The 19,392-nt window shown below is 63.0% G+C and overlaps 2 protein-coding genes across 4 annotated transcripts in view; one reads left to right on the top strand and one right to left on the bottom strand.

Moving 5' to 3' along the window:
* LRP1 (LDL receptor related protein 1) overlaps window positions 1-7,961 on the bottom strand; it is a 68,219-nt gene extending 60,258 nt beyond the window's left edge. For both annotated transcript variants that reach the window (XM_030510563.1, XM_030510564.1), the window contains exon 1: window positions 7,613-7,961. In XM_030510563.1, coding sequence (XP_030366423.1) covers window positions 7,613-7,685 — 73 coding nt within the window. In that variant the 5' untranslated portion in view covers window positions 7,686-7,961. The remainder of the gene's footprint in view (window positions 1-7,612) is intronic.
* A 1,626-nt stretch (window positions 7,962-9,587) lies between these two features.
* On the top strand, window positions 9,588-19,379 carry STAT6 (signal transducer and activator of transcription 6). Of its 2 annotated transcripts, XM_030510561.2 has the most exons (24): window positions 9,591-9,810; window positions 11,785-11,961; window positions 12,653-12,776; window positions 13,331-13,469; window positions 13,938-14,028; window positions 14,851-14,934; window positions 15,021-15,138; window positions 15,241-15,290; window positions 15,395-15,543; window positions 15,619-15,750; window positions 15,826-16,008; window positions 16,087-16,174; window positions 16,349-16,471; window positions 16,609-16,701; window positions 16,799-17,005; window positions 17,083-17,177; window positions 17,263-17,399; window positions 17,500-17,646; window positions 17,790-17,859; window positions 18,050-18,163; window positions 18,249-18,353; window positions 18,461-18,541; window positions 18,746-18,892; window positions 18,984-19,379. In XM_030510561.2, exons 6-24 carry the CDS (start codon window positions 14,854-14,856, stop codon window positions 19,156-19,158), a joined length of 2,295 nt encoding a protein of 764 aa, XP_030366421.1. In that variant the 5' UTR covers window positions 9,591-9,810; window positions 11,785-11,961; window positions 12,653-12,776; window positions 13,331-13,469; window positions 13,938-14,028; window positions 14,851-14,853; the 3' UTR covers window positions 19,159-19,379. The 2 variants fall into 2 exon arrangements, with proteins under 2 accessions (XP_030366420.1, XP_030366421.1); XM_030510560.1 differs by lacking the exon at window positions 13,938-14,028 and having other exon boundaries at window positions 9,588-9,810.
* The last annotated feature ends 13 nt before the right edge of the window (window positions 19,380-19,392 follow it).

Genomic DNA, 19,392 nt, shown 5'->3' with positions numbered 1-19,392 from the left:
CAGAATCCCCCTCATCCCCCTCCTGCTCCGGCCCCACAGAGGGGTCCATGGAAGAATGAGCTGGAAAATGGCAGGAGATGGAACCAGATGAAACGAATCCAGAACTGGGGGGGGGGGAAATAAAAGAGCTCGATAATACACAACGTGCTGGGGAGGGGAGGGCAGAAGGGGCCGGCTCCAGCCACGCACTGGAGGGTGTTTGGAGGCAGAACCGTGCGGGTTTGGTTTCTTTCTCTTTTTGCAGCTTATCTGCAATTTAAATGAAAACGAGGGGATAAAAAAAAAAAAGGGGGAAGAAAAAGGCATTTGCAGCCAAGAGAAAGGGGCTTTTGGTGCACTTGGACGGGCTGCAGCCGCCCTGGCCAGCGGCCACCCCTGCCAAGGGGATGCTCCGGTCCCCCCCAGTCACCCCATCAGGGCTGATCCAAACCAGCCAGGGGGGACGGGTCCCGCTCTACCTGCTTTACTCCCTTTATTTATTGTAGGATTACTAAGTGGGATGTTTCTACCCTGGGCAGTTGGGAACCCAAACAGAATAGAGTGTTCTGCACTGGAGGCAGTTATTTATGGCTTGTGGCTAAAGCTGATAACGCTTCCTCCAGAGACCTGCCTGCATTGTGCAATAAAGCAATTGCACATTATAGATTAATAGGCATTTCATCTGGACAGCTGAAATCAAGGGGCAGAGCTGCTGCTGCTGGAGCTCAGCAGCAGAGCCCAGGGCCAAATGCAGCCTATGGGGCTTTGCTGGGGCAGGAGGGTGCTGGTGCTTCCCCTGCCCAGGCTGGGCAGCAGCTCGCCAAGGCTTTCAAAGGGCTGGAGCCAGGCCAAAACCATTGGCCTTAATTCATTAGTCAACTCAATTTCGCTGGCTTCGCAAATAAGGACTTTGTCTGAGATGGGGAAACGGAGCAGAGCAGCTACTGTGGCCCTGGGAGCGGGCAGAAAGGGCCCTTTGAGAGGACACTCTGCCGGAATAAAAGTCACTTTTATCCCAGAATAATTAGCATGCTCTGAGTACACTAATTATTCCGGCATAAAGGGACTCTTATTCCCGAGCAGCGCAGGGAGATGCTCTGGATTCTGGTCCACCTGCCCGTGTGAACGCAGCCCAAGCAAGAGCAGTGATGAGGACGTGGAGACCCAGCTCCATCTCCAGCCACCAGGTCCTCTGGGGACCTATGTGCTGTGGGGAGCATCCCCCAGCGCTGGGGAGGGCACGGAGCCACCACCATCTCCTGCTGTTCCAAGGTCTCCCCAGGACAAAACAGTGCCGTGGCCCCTTCCCTGCCCACACAGGGCTTCTGGCCATCACCAGCTCCCATCCTGGTCCCCAAAAGCAAACCCAACCGTCCTGCCATGGCAGGGCAGAATGTCCCATCTATTTATAACTGGTACGAATGTTTAAGGAGGAATCCGTATGGATGTGTCTGGTCAGATGCTACGTCCCTGTCGCTACCCTACCCCTTGGCATCTCCATCAGTGATGAACTGCTTGCATGCAGCAGCCCGGATGCTCCAAGGTGGGTCCTGCAGGTCAGGGATCCTGGTTTGGCTGGTTTTACCTTCTGCAAGTTGCAGAAGAGGAAGCTCTAAGATTATATGTGTGTGTGTATATATATATACGTATATGGACCGGGCAGGTTTTGGGGGATGATGGCATCAGAGCAGCTGCAGAGGAGAAGACCAAGCCGGTGAGTAAGCACAGTGCTGGGCTCCAAATCCACTCTTCCGCAGGGAAAACACGCTCCAGGCCACAAGAGGAGACACTGAGTGAACCCATCTGGAAGCCGGGGGCTGCGGCAGGAAGCAGGGCCGCGGTGCGGGCATCGACCCAGGGATGCTGATCCGGCTTGGGGCCAATGGCCCTGCCAGGAGCAGGCAGGGGACAGGGGACATGACCCACTGTGCAGATGTTTCAGCTGACTTTTAGGATAGGAGGAGAACGTTTCCCTCCTTGGAAGTGAGCCGGGAAGCACCGAGTGGCAAAGGCAAAGCCCAACTGACCCCGCAGTGATTGCCCCGGTGCCCCACAGCATCCGCCCCGGCTGCCGGCACGGGAAGTATTAAACCCAAGTGCTTCCTTTTCCAAACAATAAAAAGGCACCAGGACACGCACAGGACCAAACCCTTCCCAGCCCTTTCCCAGCTCCTCTCCCCACACCAGGCTGTGCAGAGGGTCCAGCATCCCAGGGAGGATGGGACCACCGCAAGCACCGCGCTTGGGGATGCCGCAGCCCCCCCGTGTCGTGCATCATCAGCTGGAGCTGCTTTCCCAGCCACAAACCGGACAGGGATGGATGAAAAGCATCAATGTTGGCAGCTGGGGATGGGGAACACGAGGCACACGTTGGCCCCCCACTATCAGCAAGAGCAGAGAGGGGCAGGAGATGGTGCGAGGATCACGGCACAAGCATCTGCATTAATGATGATCTTAAAGGTCTTTTCCAACCTGGTTGATTCTATGATCCCTTCAGGCCACAACATTCAAATTCCGAGCACAGCACCAACAGAATGGCATGTCCACAGGGTGCCAGCGCTTTGTGCCGCTGCAGCACCAAGAGGCAGACCAAGGGGACCCCAGCAGGGACTCAGCCCCATAAAGAGCCCAATGCAGCAGCACAGGGCACCAGCGCAGGGCACGGGCAGGGAGACGCTCGGCTGTTCATCAGCTACAAAGAGCCGCTGCGTGAATCCAGGGCCCGGTCCCCGCGCGCAGCCGGCTGCAGAACAAAGAGCTGCACCATATTAAGTAAATGGAGTAGATTGATGTGTTCCAAAGCTCTCCGCAGATTCAAACAACAATTTGCCCGGCAGCCCGGAGCAAACACAAAACCCAGGCACCCCCGGCAAGGCCACGGCAGGGGAGCAGCAGCGGCACAGCTCGGAAAGCCTTCGCCAGCCTGAAATCTTCCTTCTTCCTCAGCTCGGTGGCCAAGGGATGGACACCAGAGCCCCGAGCACGGCACCAAGCCTAAAGCAGCAATTAAACGCCTTGCCCCCATTATTTACCAAGCAAACCGCATGCTCGTGGTCACCTTCCCATCACCAGCTCACCGGGATGTGAGCGTCAGCGCCACGGTGTCCTCTGGAGAAACAGCATCTTGCAAGAGGCGCATTAGTCCACTCGATTAAAGATGCAACTTCCAACTCAATCAGACCCCCCCCCAAGCATTTGCAATTCCCACTGATGCCTCAGGCCACATACTTTGGACATTGCAGATGAGCCGAGGCTGCTCTTCCCATCCATCCCCTCGGTGGCACTATGAGCATGGTCCCACCGGAGAAGCTGCCAGCAAGGTTATTATCCAACATTCCAGTTGCCAACCCCACAAGCCCTTTGCTTCACGCAGCGCTGGGACTGTCTGTGATCCTGCAGAGCATCTGCATAACTGCAGCTCCAGCCTGCTCCGTTCCCCTGGCTAAGAAAGGACATGGGGAGTCTATATTTAGCCTTAGAAATGGCTGGAGTGAGTTGGGGAAAGCAACCTCACACAACAGAATAACAACCAGCAAAACAGTCCTCGCGGCCCACCCAGTACTTTTCCTTCTTAAAAGAAGAAGCACAGAGGGAAGAAAACGAGAAGTTGGAGCCAAATTAGAAAACACTGAGAACATTTGCTGCTGGTCGCTGCTGGCAGGTCGGCCAGCCAAGGTATGTTAAATGGAAGGGACTGGGAAGTCAACAGCAAAACCTGGTCTGTAAATAGCTTGAGCTGATCTTGCACTGGCTGGCAAAGGAGAGGGAAATGCATCCCCTCGACAACCATCGAGGATGGAGCCGATGTACTGCTTGGGAGAGCCAGCAGAAGACATGAAACCTCCTGGGGGTCTCGACTGGGGAGGTCTCAGGGGCACAGAGCAAAGGTTTGATGTGTGGGGTTGGCACAAAGAAGGTGCTCGATGTGGATCTGGGAACTGAAACCATGTCAGCGCCTGGAAGAGGAACCTCCTGCCCCAATCCCACCCACTGGTCACCAGCGCGCTGATGGTGCTGACTCAGCAGGAGCGCGGCACAGCCCATCCCAGCCTGTGGCTCAGCCCTGACCACACACCCCACAATGTCCTGCGGCTTCAGAAAGCACCCCCCCTGTGCACTCCCTCCCAGGGCAAAGGGCCCTTGCAGAGGCACGTGCTCCCTGCACCGCTTGGAGAGGCTGCACAGCACCCGAGTCCCTGCTGAATGGCCATCCATAGGGAGCACAGGCTTGGGAAGGCATCGAAAAGGCAGAGCCAAAACCACAGCTCCTCCTGCCTCCCGCACAGGGCAGGATGGGTCCCCATCCCTGGGAGAAGGCGTCTGGAGCGGGGAACAGCAGGAGCACACAGCAGAACATCGGCACAGACCCCTGCATCCCTCTAGGAACGGTAGCGATGCTCCTGACTTCTGGGCATCACCTCACCCTGCCCCATCCTCAGCCACCCTCCCCAATGGAGGATAATGCCCACAGCAAACACCAGGAGATAACCAGGATGCGGCTGCAGCCAGGTCCGCCCCCCCCCCAGCCTCCTGGATGTGGAAGGAGAGTGGCTGAGCTCAACCTGCCCATGGTCCATCCCTGACAGCGAGAGGACGGGTTTTCCCTCACACCTCAAAGCTGACACGAGGCTGTTTCTGGGGCCCCCACCTCGCAGTTGGTTACGCAGCTTTTCCCCTAATGTCTCTGCTTTTCCACTCCTGCAAGGAGACGGGAATGCCTCGTGCAGCAGAACGGAGCCGGTGGGTCAGGCAGGCAACCGGCACTGGGAATCTCACACAGGCTCATGGTGAGGAGGAACCAACGGAGGCCAAACGGAGTCAGATCCTTCAGAAGAGGCTCCGGGGAGCCAGGAACAGGGAGGACCAGGGTGGTTTTACTCCACATCAGCCCAATGGGTACTGAACACCAGAGAAGCAGCATCATGAGCTGGAGGGCTTTGAGCAGCCCGTGCTCCTTCATTCCTGAGGGAACCACATGGAGAGGACACGAGGGACCAAGACACCAAAAGATAAGGGGGATGTGTGCCACAGCTGCTCTCACCTCCACACCACCCACCTCGTCTCGGAATGGCTTTGGAAGCAGCGGGAAGGCAGAAGGCAATGCCTCGGTTTCACCCCAAAATGGGCAGCGTTGCCAGGGATGCTCCAGCACTGCCCCATCCATCAGCACATGCCATGGGACAGGGAGCACAAGGGACAGGGGCTGGAGGCAGCATCCGTAGCACAGCACCTCCCATGCAGGGGCAGGCTCCTGTGAGCCCCAGGATGCTCCACACAGGGACAGCGGATACCCTCCTGTCCCCATCACCGCATGGAGGAGGCTCCTGCCTTCTCCTTTCTGCAGCCCCCAAACGTTCCCCTCTTCACCTCCGCTGAACCCAGCGTGGCTCCGGGCACGTCCACACACGCCAATGGAAACGGCACACACACGTGTGCACACGTGTGCACACGTGTTCCCCTCGCGTGCGCGGGACCACCAAGGCAGCAAGAGGGAAGAGCTGCACCAAAGCACCACAGCCCTTAACCACAGGTATTGCCAAACTAGGAGTGGGGCAAGCCTTGCCTGCCCTCACCCAGGTCCTGATGGCTGCCTGCGGCAGCTCCATGTCACTGGAAAGCAGCACCACAGCTCTGGTAGACAGGAGCCGTGCACCAGTGCCCTTTGTCCCCCTGGAAGAGGTTCCCCCCCGTCCCCCAAGCTGGACTTCGCCTCCTGCAGCCAAAGCCAGAAACAACTGAACAGATCCAGAGCTGCAAACAGAGGCAGTGCGTGTCTCTAGGCAAGGATGGGGACCCTGCACCCCACTGCCGGCAGCACTGGCACGGCACCAGCTCCACCACAGCTCCCAGCTCGCCCCTGGCCTGAAGCAGGAGACCAGAGCCCATCCAGGACCACTGGAGCCAAGGTGCTACCCTCTGTACCCCTGCCAGCACCAGAGGCTTCAGGAGCCCCTCTGCAGCCTCCCACAGCTCCATCCCCAGCTCCCCAAGGACCCCTCATCCTGCTGGGCTGCCCCATGGAGCAGAACAGCACCTCACCCCCAATGTCACCCCCAAAGGGAGGGCAGCGTGGCGTTGGGAGGAGGGGGTGGCTCTGCACTGGGTTTCACCCCACTCCAGCTCCTGGGGTGGAGAAGGGGCCGGAGGAACTTCCCTCCTGCACATCATCCTTCCGCAGCCTGTTTCCAAAGGCAACGCAGCTTATGCAATGAGCGATGCCCGTCCCTCCCGCCCCCACGGACTTGGGGATCTGCCGGCAGCTCCCAGCCACCATCCAGTGAGGATGAGGCCTATGGATACGGGGGTCCTGGGGAGCAGGGTGGGTGCAGGGATCCGGCAGGTCAGCAGTTCACCATCACCATCACCAGCTGGTCAATCAACCCTGTGCTCTGCTCCCTGCAAGGGACACTACTGAAGCACCCGGACCTCCAGTGGGGTGAGGAGGGATGGAAACCGCAGGCTCCAGCCTCCCGCAGCCCCAGACAGTAATCTGGGGCAGGGATCTGGCGTTTGCCCAAGCCTCCTCCTCCTTCTCCTCCATCCCGCTGACCTGGGGACGGGTCAAGCGCTGCCACCACACCAAACACCAGCAGCTTCACTCCAAGGTGGGCGAAGAAAGGAGACAGAAAACCCTTCCCCCCCCCCCCCATAAATAACCCTCATGCCAATCAACTGCACCAGTCCTTCGCCAGGGCCATTCCAAGGGAAGCCATAAGCAGAAAGTGCCAACTCAGAACCCCCATTTCTCTGCTTTGAAAGGGAAAAGCAGGCTCTAGCCCCGTGCGTTGAGGCGTCGCAGGAACTTCTCCATGGCCGGTTCCCGGCGCGTTCAGCTGCCAGCTCCCAAACACACTCACGCTGCCAAGAGCGGCCCCTCATCTGCTCAAAAACCTCGGCCATGGAGCTGACGAGCTCCTCAAAGTATTTACTGAATAGATCAATAAGCGCCGGGAACGCGAGACGTGCGCAGCCTGGAAAGAAAGCGGCTGGCGGGGGGCCGGGCCGGGCCGACGGACGGACGGACAGACGGGGGGACAGCCCCATCGCTGGGTAAACATTTATCCCAATGCCACCGATACCGGCCACGGCCGAACTCCGCAGCTAGGGCTGCGGCAGGAGAAGCGGCCCCAGTTATGCAAGGACCGTGGGGCGAGGCCCGGCTGTCCCGGGGAGCTGGGGGACCCCCGCGCTAAGGGGACCCCCGCGTTCAGGGGACCCCCGCGCTAAGGGGGCGCCGAGTTCCAACTTTCCTGCTTGGCTGGAGGGGAGGGGGGAAACTTTGGATTCCCGAGGAAAAGGGGGCGTCGGGCGGGTGGAACCCCCCGAAACGGGAGGGGGCGGCAGGAGAGGGCCGGGGAGGCGCGGGCAAAGGCGGCCGTCCCGGTGCCCCCCCCCCTCCGGTGCCCTCCGTCGCTCTCCCCCGCGGCGCGGCGGGGCCGGGCTGCGCCCGCTCTGCTTTGTCACGGCGGCGCCCCCCGGCCCGAGCGCCGCGGCCCCCCGGCTCCCGGCCCCGCGCCCCCGACAGCGGCCGCGGGCCGCGCAGCTGCGGCGCTCTGTGACCCCCCCCCCCCAATCACCACCACCCCCGCCCGGTGTCCCCGCTCCCCACCGCGGGGCCCGGGCCCGCACTCACCTTCGAGGGCGCGGGCGGCGGGCGCGGCCAGCAGGGCCAGCAGGCACCCGGCGAGGGGCAGCAGCGGCCCCATGCCGGCGGCTCGGCGGCGGCTCGGCGGCTCCTCACGCCGTGCTGCCCGCGGGGCGGCGCGTCCCGGGCCCGCGCACCGACATCCGCGGAGGGAGGGGGCGCGGGGCGGGGGCGGGCGGGGGAGGGACGGGACGGGGCGGGACGGGATGGGACGGGGCGGGCGGAACCTCGGGACCCTCCGGACCCTCCGGGCTGGGCGGCGGCGGCGGCGGCGGCGGAGGGGGGCGAGGGGAGGGAAAGGGAAAGGGAGGAGGAGGGGGGGGGGGGCTACGCGCGCGCCGCCGCCGCGGCGGAGGGGATGGATGGATGGAGACCGCGCGCCGCCGCGCCCGCCTGACGTCACCGGGCGCGCGCCGCCGCCGCCGTGCGCGCTCCCGTTGGGGAGCGCGGAGGGGAGGGGGGGGGGAAGAGTGAGGGGGGTCCTACGCGGCGGCCGCGCTGTGCGCATGCGTGTGGGGTACCGGGACTGCGCCCCCCCGGTGCGGGCTCGGTACGGGCAAGGGAACGGTACGGTGCGGGCACGGTGCGGTTTCGGCAGGGATAGGGCAGGCGCTGTTGCTGCGGCACCCAGGCATGGTGCCCGGACCCGGCGATGTCCCCCCTCCCAAACTCGGGGCGGAGACGCCGCTGCGGATCAAACACAGGACGGAGAACAAACGGTTCCCGGGACGGGGAAGCCGCGGCCCCGTTTCCCCCGCGCCCACCGGGCAGTCCCGGGGGACCGTCTGCACGGGGTCGCCATCCCAAGCACGTCCGTCACCCAGTCACACTCGTCTCTTCCCCCGCTGTGGGTCCCCATGGGCCGGCTCCGTTTTGTCACCCCAGAGACCCCCTCATCACCACGGGTATGATGTCAGAGCCGGTGCCCTGACGTCAGAGCCGGAGCCGTGACATCATTCATCTGTCACAGCATCCCGCCGCGCCGCTGCCCGCACGGGGCTGAGGCCGGGTTCGGGGGGGGGGGGAGTTGCTGCCTGCAACCCCCCCGAGTGACGTCACTTGTTAAAACAATGACGTCACTCGCCCGCCCCACCCCGGTGAGGCAGCAGCGCTGGCAGAGGCTGCTGCACCAGATGTTTGGGAGGAAGGTCCAGATGTTCTGGGAAGCCGCCCCTGCAGAAGGCGGGCGGGGGATGTCCCGGGGGCGGCAGCGGAGGGGGGGGCCGAAGGGCCGCTAGGTCACGTCCCCGCACCGGGGCCCCCGGAGGTTGCGCAAGCCCCGCGGAGCGGAGACGGCCGGATTCCTCCCTCGAGTGGCCCCCGGCCAGCGCCCCCCCTTCCTCGCAGGATGCTGCCCCAAACCGGGATGGGGGGGGGGACCCGTCCTTCGGAGGTGCTGGTCCGCCCCCCCCGGACCCCCGGGGCTGGACGGTGGGGGACGGCCCCCAGAGCACCCGGTGCTAAGGGGGGGCAGCGGATACCGGTCCACGTCTGATGCCCGTAACGGCCACGAGCACCAAAGGTTCACTGGCGCCGCGGCGTGAAGAGCGATGGGGACAATGTGAGGAAGCGACCCCGGGGCTGCGGACCGCGGGGGTCCGGCGGCGGCCCTGCCCCGGCACCGGCAGCCCCCGCCCCGGTGGCACCGGCGGTGCGGCAGCGCTCCCTGGCGGCCCCGCCGTGGCCCTACCCGATGCAGCCCTCTGCTCCGATAAGGGGTGTCGGAGCAGCCCCAAGAGCACCCCGGGGTGGGCAACGTGCCTGTTCGGTCCCCGCGTGGGTACCCCCGTGCAGGGACCCCGCTCCCGTCCTCGGGCCGGCACAGGAGGGAAAGAGCCCGGGACCGGCCGCGGGCTGCAGCCGCGGGGTGCGGGAGCGGGGTGGGTGGGTATCAGGAACGGGGCAGATGCGGGACGGGGGCGGACGGTGGCACCGGGCGGGCACGGGGCCGCGGGCAGGTCTCTGCAGTGGCCCGTAGGTGTCGGTGGCGCGGCCGTTCCATTGCCGGTGCCCCCCCGCACGCACCCGCCGCCCTCGCGTCTCCTCCCCCTTCCTGGTGCTCGGCGCTTTCCGCCGGAGCGGGGCAGCCGCGGGAACCGGCCCGGCCGCGCCCGCCGCCGCCGCCATGGAGTGAGGGGCTGCGCGGCCCGGCCCGGCCGCCCCCCACGACCGGCGGCTCCCGCCAGGTAACCGCGCCGCGGGCAGGGCGGGGGCGCGGGGCCGGTACCGGTACCAGCGGCGGGGCCGAGGCCTTCGTGGAGCGCCCGTTCGGTGCCCGTCACGGCACCGGGGGCTGCCCGCGGGGCTCCGGCGAGACGGGCTGGGGTCCATGGCGGGGGAGCGGAGCCACTGCCGGTGTCACTACGGCGTTTTGGGGTGCGATGGGATGGGTCTTCGGGTCTGCAGAGCCCCGGGGCAGCGGGCAGGAGCCCGGGCTGGGCTGGGCTGGGCTTGGGCCGGCGTCGAGGCTCCGGTTGGCCGCGTAGGTGGCCCTAAGAAGAGCTTCCACTGGCAGAGAGTGTCCGGCTGAAGCAAGCCCTGCGGGCTCCACAGTGTCCTCCCTGCAGCGCCATCACCAGTGTCCCACCAGCCAGGACGGTGGTGCTCTGGCCATGGAGTCCCAGCAGTGGTGGGCCCCCCCCCAGCGCCCCGGGGAAACCGAGGCCTGTTGAGGGGCAGTGAGGTCTCTCGGGCTGAAGGGAGGCAAAGGTGGAGCAGAGCCCAAGTGTCCTGAGTGTCAAGAACCGCAAAACCTTGGAGCATCCGTCCCCAAAAAAGCCCCGGGGAAATCTGTGCTCTGTGCTCGGGAGGATGAGGAGGGTGCAGAGGGATGTGTGTACCCACAAGCTGCCAGCTCCAGCTCCTGGCACTGGGCTTGGGATATGGCCAAGGGCAGGGAGGAGCCAGCCAGGAGTGGGGTCCACCCTGGTCCCCGAGGGTGGGGGGCTGCATTCTGCTGCCAGGAAGTGCCTGTGGTTAATGAGTAACAGTGGTGAGGGTGACGGCAGCTCTCGCTTCTGGCATGGGGACTTGGTTTCCCTGTGAGCAAGCAGAAAGCCCATGCTGGGAGCACGGGGATCCCTGATCCCTCTCCTGCGCCCCAGCTCCTCCACCAGACCCGCCGGGGAGGCAAAGTGGCCCCTTGGGGAGAGGAGGAAGCGAAAGCGGCTGCACCAGGGTGGTTCGGGCAGGGGGAGCGGGCGAGGGGCACACCATGGGGCCGTATCCTGCCGCGGGGTTTCCCCGGGAGGCAGCTCCCGGCCCGAGCACGTGTCCCATTGGGGGCTCGAATGTGGCTTCCCTGGCCATGTCTTGCCTCCCTGCTGCCGTGTCAGGCCTGGGCACTTGCTGCCATGGGAGCCTCTGCTCTGGGGTGCCCACCTTGGGTGTATGAGCCCTGTGGGAGATCGGCGTGCATGTGCAGTGGTTGGTGTAGGTGCGCGGTGCTGCTTTGCTGTCCTGGGGTAAGGGTCTGGATCTCTGACCCCAGTCACTACCCAGCTTCCTTCTCCGAAGTGCTGTTGGGGTGCTGATGGAGCAAACCCTGCGTGGCCTGATCCTGAGGCGGTGCAGGGAGCTGGGTCTTGGCAGGGAAAAGCTCTTCTGCAGAAAGAGCAGAGAAGGAAAACAAGGAAATGAGGAGAGGAAGGAAACAGGGTATGGCTGAGCCAAAGGAGCTGCTGTGATTGATGCCAGAAGGGGACGGGCCTGTCCCCACCCTTGGAGCTCCTCCGAGCTGTTGTCCCCTGGGCTGGCAGGGAGCTGGGAGCCGGGGAGGAGGAGCACAGCACCTCCTGCAGCCTCTGAGCATATTCGGGCATGCCCAGCTTAACGCTCCAGGTTGCCAATTCCCAGCCAGCAACTGCCTCCCAGGCCTAAGCAGAAATACAGGTTTGAATCTGTATTCAGACAGGAGGGGAGGATGGGGATTACATCCCGGCGATCACTACACCAGAGGCTGCTTTTCCCCTCTTGCTTCCCTGCGTCCCAGCGGCTGTGATCTCCCCGATGCCACGGGGGGAACAAGGGCAGCCCCGGGGTGTCTCTTGTCCCAGCGGGCCGGGCCGGAGCGGTGCTGGCAGCCGCGGCGCGGTTGTTGTGCTCTCCTTGCGACGTTGCCCCAGTGACGCTGGCTTCCTTCCCCTCGTACGGCTCCTCAGAGCCTCCCCGGCAGCTCCACCTCCGCCGCCGTGACGTGACGCGGCTCCTGTTTGCGGTCGGTGCACGGGAAGCCAACCCTTGGGGTCCCGGAGGCGTCCCGGAGGCGTCCCGGAGGCATCCTGGACGTGGCCGAACGGCAGGATCCAGACTCTGCCCCCCGGGGAACCGGCAGTGAGGTGCGTCTGCAGGCGGCGCAGTGACACCCCCCCTTTCCTCCCCTGCTGGGCCCTGCGAGCGGGGCAGTGGGAGGAAGGGGATGAGCCGTCGGGAAGAGGCATGGAGCGGGCAGGACGGAGCGGGCAGGCTGCTGGGCACAGGGAGGGGGATTGTTGGAGCTGCAATGCCGGGGACTGGACAAGCCGTGATCACCTCCCGCAGCGCTGGAATTCCCTGCGGAGTTTCCCATCTATAGCCTCATTCCAGGCCTCTTCTTGCTTTCCATGATCCCACTGTTTATGGAGGGTGGCTGGGGAATGGTTCTGGGAGGTTTTGCGGAGCAGCCACCCCAGCATAGCAGTCTCACACTCTTCCGGCTCCCAATGGTTCTCCCATCTCTCCTGTGCCAAGACCAGCAGCGCTCACCCATCCCTCCGCATTGTCCTTGTGCATTGCCCACGGCAGGAGGCGCAGGGATTCCCCAGAAATGCAGGAAACTGAGGCACAAGCAGGCTGCCTGCCTGTCCAGGATTGCCCAAGAGGCTGATCCTGGATCAGCTCCTTCTTCCTGTTCCTCCTCTTCTGCAGCAGCCCTGACCCCACGGGGCAACAGGATCAGATGGTGCAGGGACAAGCAGCAGCTCTCAGAGGAGCCGGGCTGGGGGCTTTGGGTGCTGCCCCACTCATGGCCCCTCTCCTCTTTCTCCACAGCTCCCAAGATGTCCCTCTGGAGCATTGTCTCCCACATGCCACCGGAGGAGTTCAGTGGCCTCTTCACAGAGTTTCCCCGGAGCCTGCGCTGTGTCTTGGCCGACTGGCTGGAGAACCAGCCCTGGTGAGTCTCCAGGGGGGGTCACACTGCAGGGACTGTCTCTTCATTAGGGACTGTAGCGACAGGACAAGGCGTGATGGGTTTAAACTTAAACAGGGGAAGTTCAGGTTGGAGATAAGGAAGAAGTTCTTCCCTGTGAGGGTGCTGAGGCGCTGGCACAGAGTGCCCAAGGATGCTGTGAATGCCCCATCCCTGGCAGTGCTCAAGGCCAGGTTGGACACAGGGGCTTGGAGCAACCTGCTCTACTGTGAGGTGTCCCTGCCTGTGGCAGGGGGTCAGAACTGGATGATCTTAAGCTCCTTTCAAACCCAAACCATTCTATGATTCTATGGTGGAGGCAGATGCACATCTGGGAGAGGTTTGAGGAGGTCACATCCTCTCTGAGAAATTGTCTTGCCCTTGTTCACGCACCAAATTGCCCCCAGAAACACAGCCAGCACTGGGTGACAGCGGGAAGGCGGCTGAACCCTCCTCCATGGAGCAAGTGTGGGGTTCAGGGTTGCACAGGGACGATGGAAGATTCATGCCCATCCACCCAATCCTTTTTCCCTCTCCAGGGAGTTCATCAATGGCTCGGATGCCTTCTGCACCAGCGTGGCCAGCGGGATGCTCTCGGCCATGCTGGAGAAGCTCCGCAGCGCTGCCGGCAGCGATGGGCAGCAGTGCCAGATCCTCCAGCAAGTCAATGGCATCGAGGTGCGTGGTGCTGGGCACGGGGACCCTTGGGGCTGTGTCTCACTGGGGTCATGGCTGGCTCCCAAAGGAGATTTGGTTATATTCTGCTCCGGATTTGCCGGTTCAAGCACTGCTTGGAAAGGGTTGATGCCTCAAGCGGGTCCGCCTTTGACGCTCATCTCAAGGCCAGTGCTATCCATGAGCAATGAGCTTGGGAGGACTCAGCCACGGGGGGTTTTGGGGTGCTGCCAGCCCCCACCTCACCAGATGTTCCCCATTTTCTGCTTGAGCATTTGATATCTCCTTCCTCCATGCCGTGTGCCGTGTGCCGTGTGCCGTGTGCCGTGTGCCATGTGCCATGTGCTGTGCCACGCTTTCTCCGGCTGCATGTGCATGGGCATGTGCTGGGTTTCTTTCCCTGTGCTTTTCCTCTCTACCGAGGTCTGTTTGAACTGCTTTCTGTTTCTCTTCCACCTTCTGTGATTGCAGATTTAACCCCTCTGCTCTCTCCTGCCAGCGTAAGGGCTGAGTGGTGCTTGTGCCCAGAGCCCCGTTCTGCTTGAAAGCTCTGCTTTTTTGGGTAACAGACATTTCTAACATACAGCGTTTGGGAAGGGATCCGTTTTAGTCATAACTTCTGGGGAACAGGGTCGCTTTCCAAAGCTTTTTGAAGCTGGTGTAGGAAAACACGCAGATGTTTCAGCTTAGGGTGTTTAAAGCGCTCCAGAAGAGCCACCCTTCCATATTCCCTCCTCCTCCATCCCATAACAGCAAACCCTTATCTCTCCCGAGCTCCCTGCCATGTCCGAGCCCTGCTGGGAGGCAGAGGGGAAGCAAAGTGCTCCAGTCGGAGCTGGAGCTCTCTCATGAGACGGGCTGGTGGGAGACCAAACCTGGCCCTTCTGTCCCCCGGTGCTGTGTCCGGACATGGGGCAGGAGCAGAGGGTCTGGGGGTCGGTTGCATGGGAAGCATCCGACATTCCTGGTTTGGGAAGTAGCTAATGTGAGAAGTGTGTGAAGGCTGGAAGAGCTGATGTGGGGGACAGGGAGCGGAGCCAGCAGGGAAATTCCTCTCCCTGTGTTCTGTGGAAGGCATTGATCCACCCAGGCCAGCCCACGGGGAGGCTCTTCCCTGGGTGTCAGGCTTGGGATGTTTGGCAGCAATAGAGGATTTGCTTTGGTTGGGCTGTTTCCTTGGTCAGGTTTTCATGTGAAATGGATTCATTTATGTTCTGTTGCACAGTTCAGGGTGGGAATTGACAGCAAGTTGTGCTCTGTCCCATGGGTCCATGGGATCCAGGCCCCAAAGTCTGACTTAGCACCGGAACACATGGATGGGGTGGGAGGATGCTGGGGCTGGAGGGGTCATATCCTGCCCCACTGATGCTCTGCGTCCCTGCAGAACATGTACCGGCGGGACCCGCTGCGCCTGGTGTCCGTCCTGAGAATGATCCTGGAGGGTGAGAAAGCCGCCGTGCTCAAGAGGGTGCGTGGTCCCTGCTCCCCTCCCGCAGCACCCTGAGGCCTGGGGTGGGCTCTGGGCGCTGCTCACCACACTCTGCTCTGCCCCAGGACCATCACCTACCCCTCAGCTTCCACCGGCGGCAGGAGGAGCTCAAGTTCAACATGGGGCTGCAGCGGCTGCAGCATCGTGTGTGCCAGATCCAGGCGCTGCAGGACAGCCCCGCCGGTGAGGGGATGCATCAGGATGGGGCCCATGGGGCAGCGCATCCCGCAGCGCTCAGACACCATCTCCCCGCACTAATGGGGCTGCCCCATCCTTCCTCCACAGCCTCTTTGCAGGACCCACAGCTAAAGACAGAAGCTAAAGCCCCCGAGAGTGTGAGTGGGGTCTGGGCGCTGGGGGGAAGGCAGCAGCTCTGGGGCAGGAGGGGGTTTGGTGCCCTGCAGGAGATGGCACAGGGCTGTGGGTCGATGCCCCACAGGAGCTGCCCACCCTGATCCTGGAGGCTGTGAAAGAGCTGGAGGTGGCCAAGCAGCAGGTACTGAAGAGGATCCAAATCTGGAAGAGGCAGCAGCAACTGGCAGGGAATGGGGCTCAATTTGAGGAGAACCTGGCTCCGCTGCAGAAGAGGTGAGTGGCACAGGGCAGGGATGGGGGACCCGGAGCAGGGCTGTGGCTGAGGGTGCTCCTTTCCCCATGGTTCAGGTGTGAGAACCTGGTCGAGGTTCACTTCCAGCTGCATCAACAAGTGATGGGAGCGAGCGCGGAGCTGGGTGCTGAGCTGGTACCCCGGCTCCGGGAGCGGCTCAATGAGGTGTTATCCAGCCTGGTCAAGAGGTAACGGTGGCATTGAGGTGAGGGGGGTCTGCAGCGGGGTGTCATGCTGAGCACCATCGGTGCTTGTGTCCCCAGCTCCTTCCTGGTGGAGAAGCAGCCCCCGCAGGTCCTGAAGACCCAAACCAAGTTCCAAGCGAGTGTCCGGTTCCTGCTGGGCCCGCGGCTGCTGAAGGCATCGGCCAAGCCCTACATGGTGCGGGCTGACATGGTGACGGAGAAGCAGGCACGGGAGCTCAGCACCTACAGCAGCACCCTCAGGTGAGGGGCCGGGTGGTCAGCACAGGGCGAGGGGGCTGCAGTGTCAACCATAGCCCCTGACCCCTTCCTCTGCCCCAGCGAGAGCACTGGGGAGATCATGCACAACGTGGTGGCCCTGGAGACCAACCCCACCAGCGGGACCTGCTGCGCCTTCTTCAAGAACGTGGTGAGTGCCATCAACGAGGGGCTGTATGGGGGCTATGGGATGGGGTGGGATGGGATGGGTGGGATGGGATGGGGGCTTTGGGTTGGGATGGGATGGGCGCTTTGGGGTGGGATGGGATGGGATGGGGTCCCCAAGGCTTGCCCAGGGGTGATGCTCAGCTCTCCCCTTGCTCAGCTGCTGAAGAAGATCAAGCGCTGCGAACGGAAGGGGTCCGAGTCGGTGACAGAGGAGAAGTGTGCCGTCCTGTTCAGCACCTCCGTGGCCCTGACCACCAGCAACGTCCCCATCCACCTCCAGGTACCAGCACCATTCCCATGAGATAGGGCTGGACAGTGCTGAGCCTTCCCCTATGGGACACCCAGGTCCATCCTGGACAGCCCCACCTCGCTTGGGGCAGCCTCAGGACTGAAGGGGGCCACTGTTCCTGCCCCCAGGTCCTGTCTCTGCCCATCGTGGTCATCGTCCATGGGAACCAGGACAATAATGCCAAAGCCACGGTGCTGTGGGATAATGCCTTCTCCGAGATCGTGAGTGCCACAGGACGAGGAGAGGAGATGCCGGGATGCTGGCGTTGGGTCCAGCTCCGGGATGGAAGTGTCCTGATGCCATCCTGCCCTGCCACAGGACCGGGTGCCCTTTGTGGTGGCCGAGCGGGTGCCCTGGGACAAGATGTGCGACACGCTGAACCTGAAGTTCATGGCCGAGGTGCAGACCACCAAAGGGCTCCTCAAGGAGCACTACTTCTTCCTGGCCCAGAAGATCTTTAACGACTATAGTGCCAGCCTCGAGGACTTCCAGAGCCGCAGCGTCTCCTGGGCCCAGTTCAACAAGGTTACTGGGAGAGCTGGTCTGGGTGGGCAGGGGCCAGGGTGGCCCTGGGCAGCCTCACACCCTCTCTTCTGCCCCAGGAGATCCTGCCCGGTCGGGGATTCACCTTCTGGCAGTGGTTTGATGGAGTCCTCGACCTCACCAAGAGGTGCCTCAAGAGTTACTGGTCCGATAGGTGGGTTCCTGGGGCCAAGTGGGATTCCAGAGCAGCTCCAGGGCCAGACCTGGGGAGTCCCGGTCCCATCCGCGCATCCCTGCAGGCTCATCATCGGCTTCATCAGCAAGCAGTATGTCTGCAAGCTCCTGAGCACGGAGCCCGATGGGACCTTCCTGCTGCGCTTCAGTGACTCCGAGATCGGGGGTGTCACCATTGCCCACGTCATCTGGGGCAAGGACGGTACGTTGGGGGCACAGGGGCTGCTCTCAGTGCTGTCACCATGGCCTGGGGACATCGGGTGTTATGGGCTGATGGAGCCCTGTGCTGTGTCTCCCTCCAGGGTCCAGCCAGGTAGAGAACATCCAACCCTTCTCTGCCAAGGACCTGTCCATCCGCTCCCTTGGTGACCGCATCCGGGACCTGGAGCAGCTCCGCAACCTCTACCCCAACACCCCCAAGGACCAGGCGTTTGGGAGCCACTACAACAGTGAGTAGGAGGGGAGCAGAGATGGGCAACGCTATGGGGAGCTCAGAGGGGTTTGGGGTCTCACCCTGCTGGTCCCAGAGCTTGGCAGAGAGGGTTGGCATGGCCGGGGTGGTGGGTTATGGATGCTTCTCCTCTCTGAGCAGAAGAGCAGACAGGCAAGGACGGCCGGGGTTATGTCTCCACAGCCATCAAGATGACAGTGGAAAGCGAAAGGTGGGTGATTGTGCAAGGCAAGGGGTGTTTGTGCAAGATCCCCCATAGGGATCCTGAGCCCCCCATAGGGATCCTGACCCCGCCATGGGCATCCCAAGCTGCACTGGAGCACATCTGTGAGCACTGGCTTGCCCATGGCCAGAGGCTGGACCACACCGGCCCTGTGCTGATGGCAACGATGCACTTGCAGGGACCAGCATCCCCAGAGCACTGCAGGAGCCCTCCCCGAGGCCCCCCCGGCTCCGATGTTCAACCTGCCCATGCTGCAGCCCGAGAGCCTGCAGCCGGTCCTCAGCCCCATGTGGTGAGTGCCCGGGGCAGAGGCAGCCGTGCCGGGGTGCAGGGGGCTGTGGGGGGGGTGCTAACACCACCATGTGTCTACATTGCAGTCCCCCCACTCCCTTCTGCCCCCAACCCGTCCCCACGGCCTACCCCACGGGTGAGAGCAGCATCAACATGATGGTCACCAACAACCTCGGGTCCTCCTTCCCCAGGTAGGAGCGGTGCCAGTTGAAGGCGGGGGGGGCAGGTTGGGGCGGCCCCCCCTCCCCATGGCCCCCATGGAAGGGGATGTTTCCCCACATGTTCCTCCTCCCCACAGCACATCCCCGATGCTTTCACCATCCCTGGTCATGGACCCAACGCTGCCTCACTGCGAGGACCTTGCCTTCAGGAACCCATTGTAAGACCTGGCACATTGGCGGGGGGGGGTACCCAGCCCTGACCCCCCCTTCTCCCCCCATAAGGGACCTTCCCCATCTTACCAGTGCTCCCAGCACCCTGCACCGCTGCTGACCCAACCAAGCACTTCCCCTCTGGGGAAGCACTGGGGGGTACCCCATGGCTTACATCAGGCCCCCCCCCCCCACTTCTTTGCTCCCCCCAGGCCCTTCATGCCCAACCAATACATGACTGGGGAGGCCTCACAGATGCAGTCGGGGGGGCCCTCACCGGAGCCGCGGGATGAGGAGATGCCCGAGCTGGCCCCATTGACGCTGATGGTGGACCCACCGCTGCAGAGCTCCCAGAGGTGGTAAGCACAGCAAGGGGGGAGGGTCTTCGTGGGGGGGGGGAGGGGTCCAGGGAAGGGATGCTCTGAATCACCCTGTGCCTCCCTTGCCCAGGCCGCCCAGCATGGACCTGCCATCCAGCTCAGACTTGGACCAGTTCCTGCGGGAGATGTCGGTAGAGGGCCCCCCCTTCCCGCCCCCCCCGCAGCACAGCGGGTACCCCAATACCTCCTGCTGGGGCCTGGGGGAGTCCCGGTGGGATGACAGCGTCCGCCCAGGGCACGCGTGAGGGGGATGCGGGGGAGGGGACATCGGACTGTGACCCCCCCCCAGGCCTCATGAGGTTGATATGACTTGTGCTGGGGGGGGGAGGATTTTGGGAGGGGGGAGCACTTTGGGTAACACTCGGTTGTATCTGCTGCACTTTGGAGTCCGGAGCTGCTGCCCTGTATGGAGGGACACCCCCCCACCGGCCCCCAGTGTATGACATAGCCCCCCCATACCAGGGGACACACACCAGGAC

This window comes from Strigops habroptila, chromosome 23 (assembly GCF_004027225.2).
Source record: "Strigops habroptila isolate Jane chromosome 23, bStrHab1.2.pri, whole genome shotgun sequence".
NCBI lineage: Eukaryota > Metazoa > Chordata > Aves > Psittaciformes > Psittacidae > Strigops > Strigops habroptila.
Note: the sequence above shows the minus strand (reverse complement) of the source record. Positions and strands in the feature narration are given on the sequence as shown.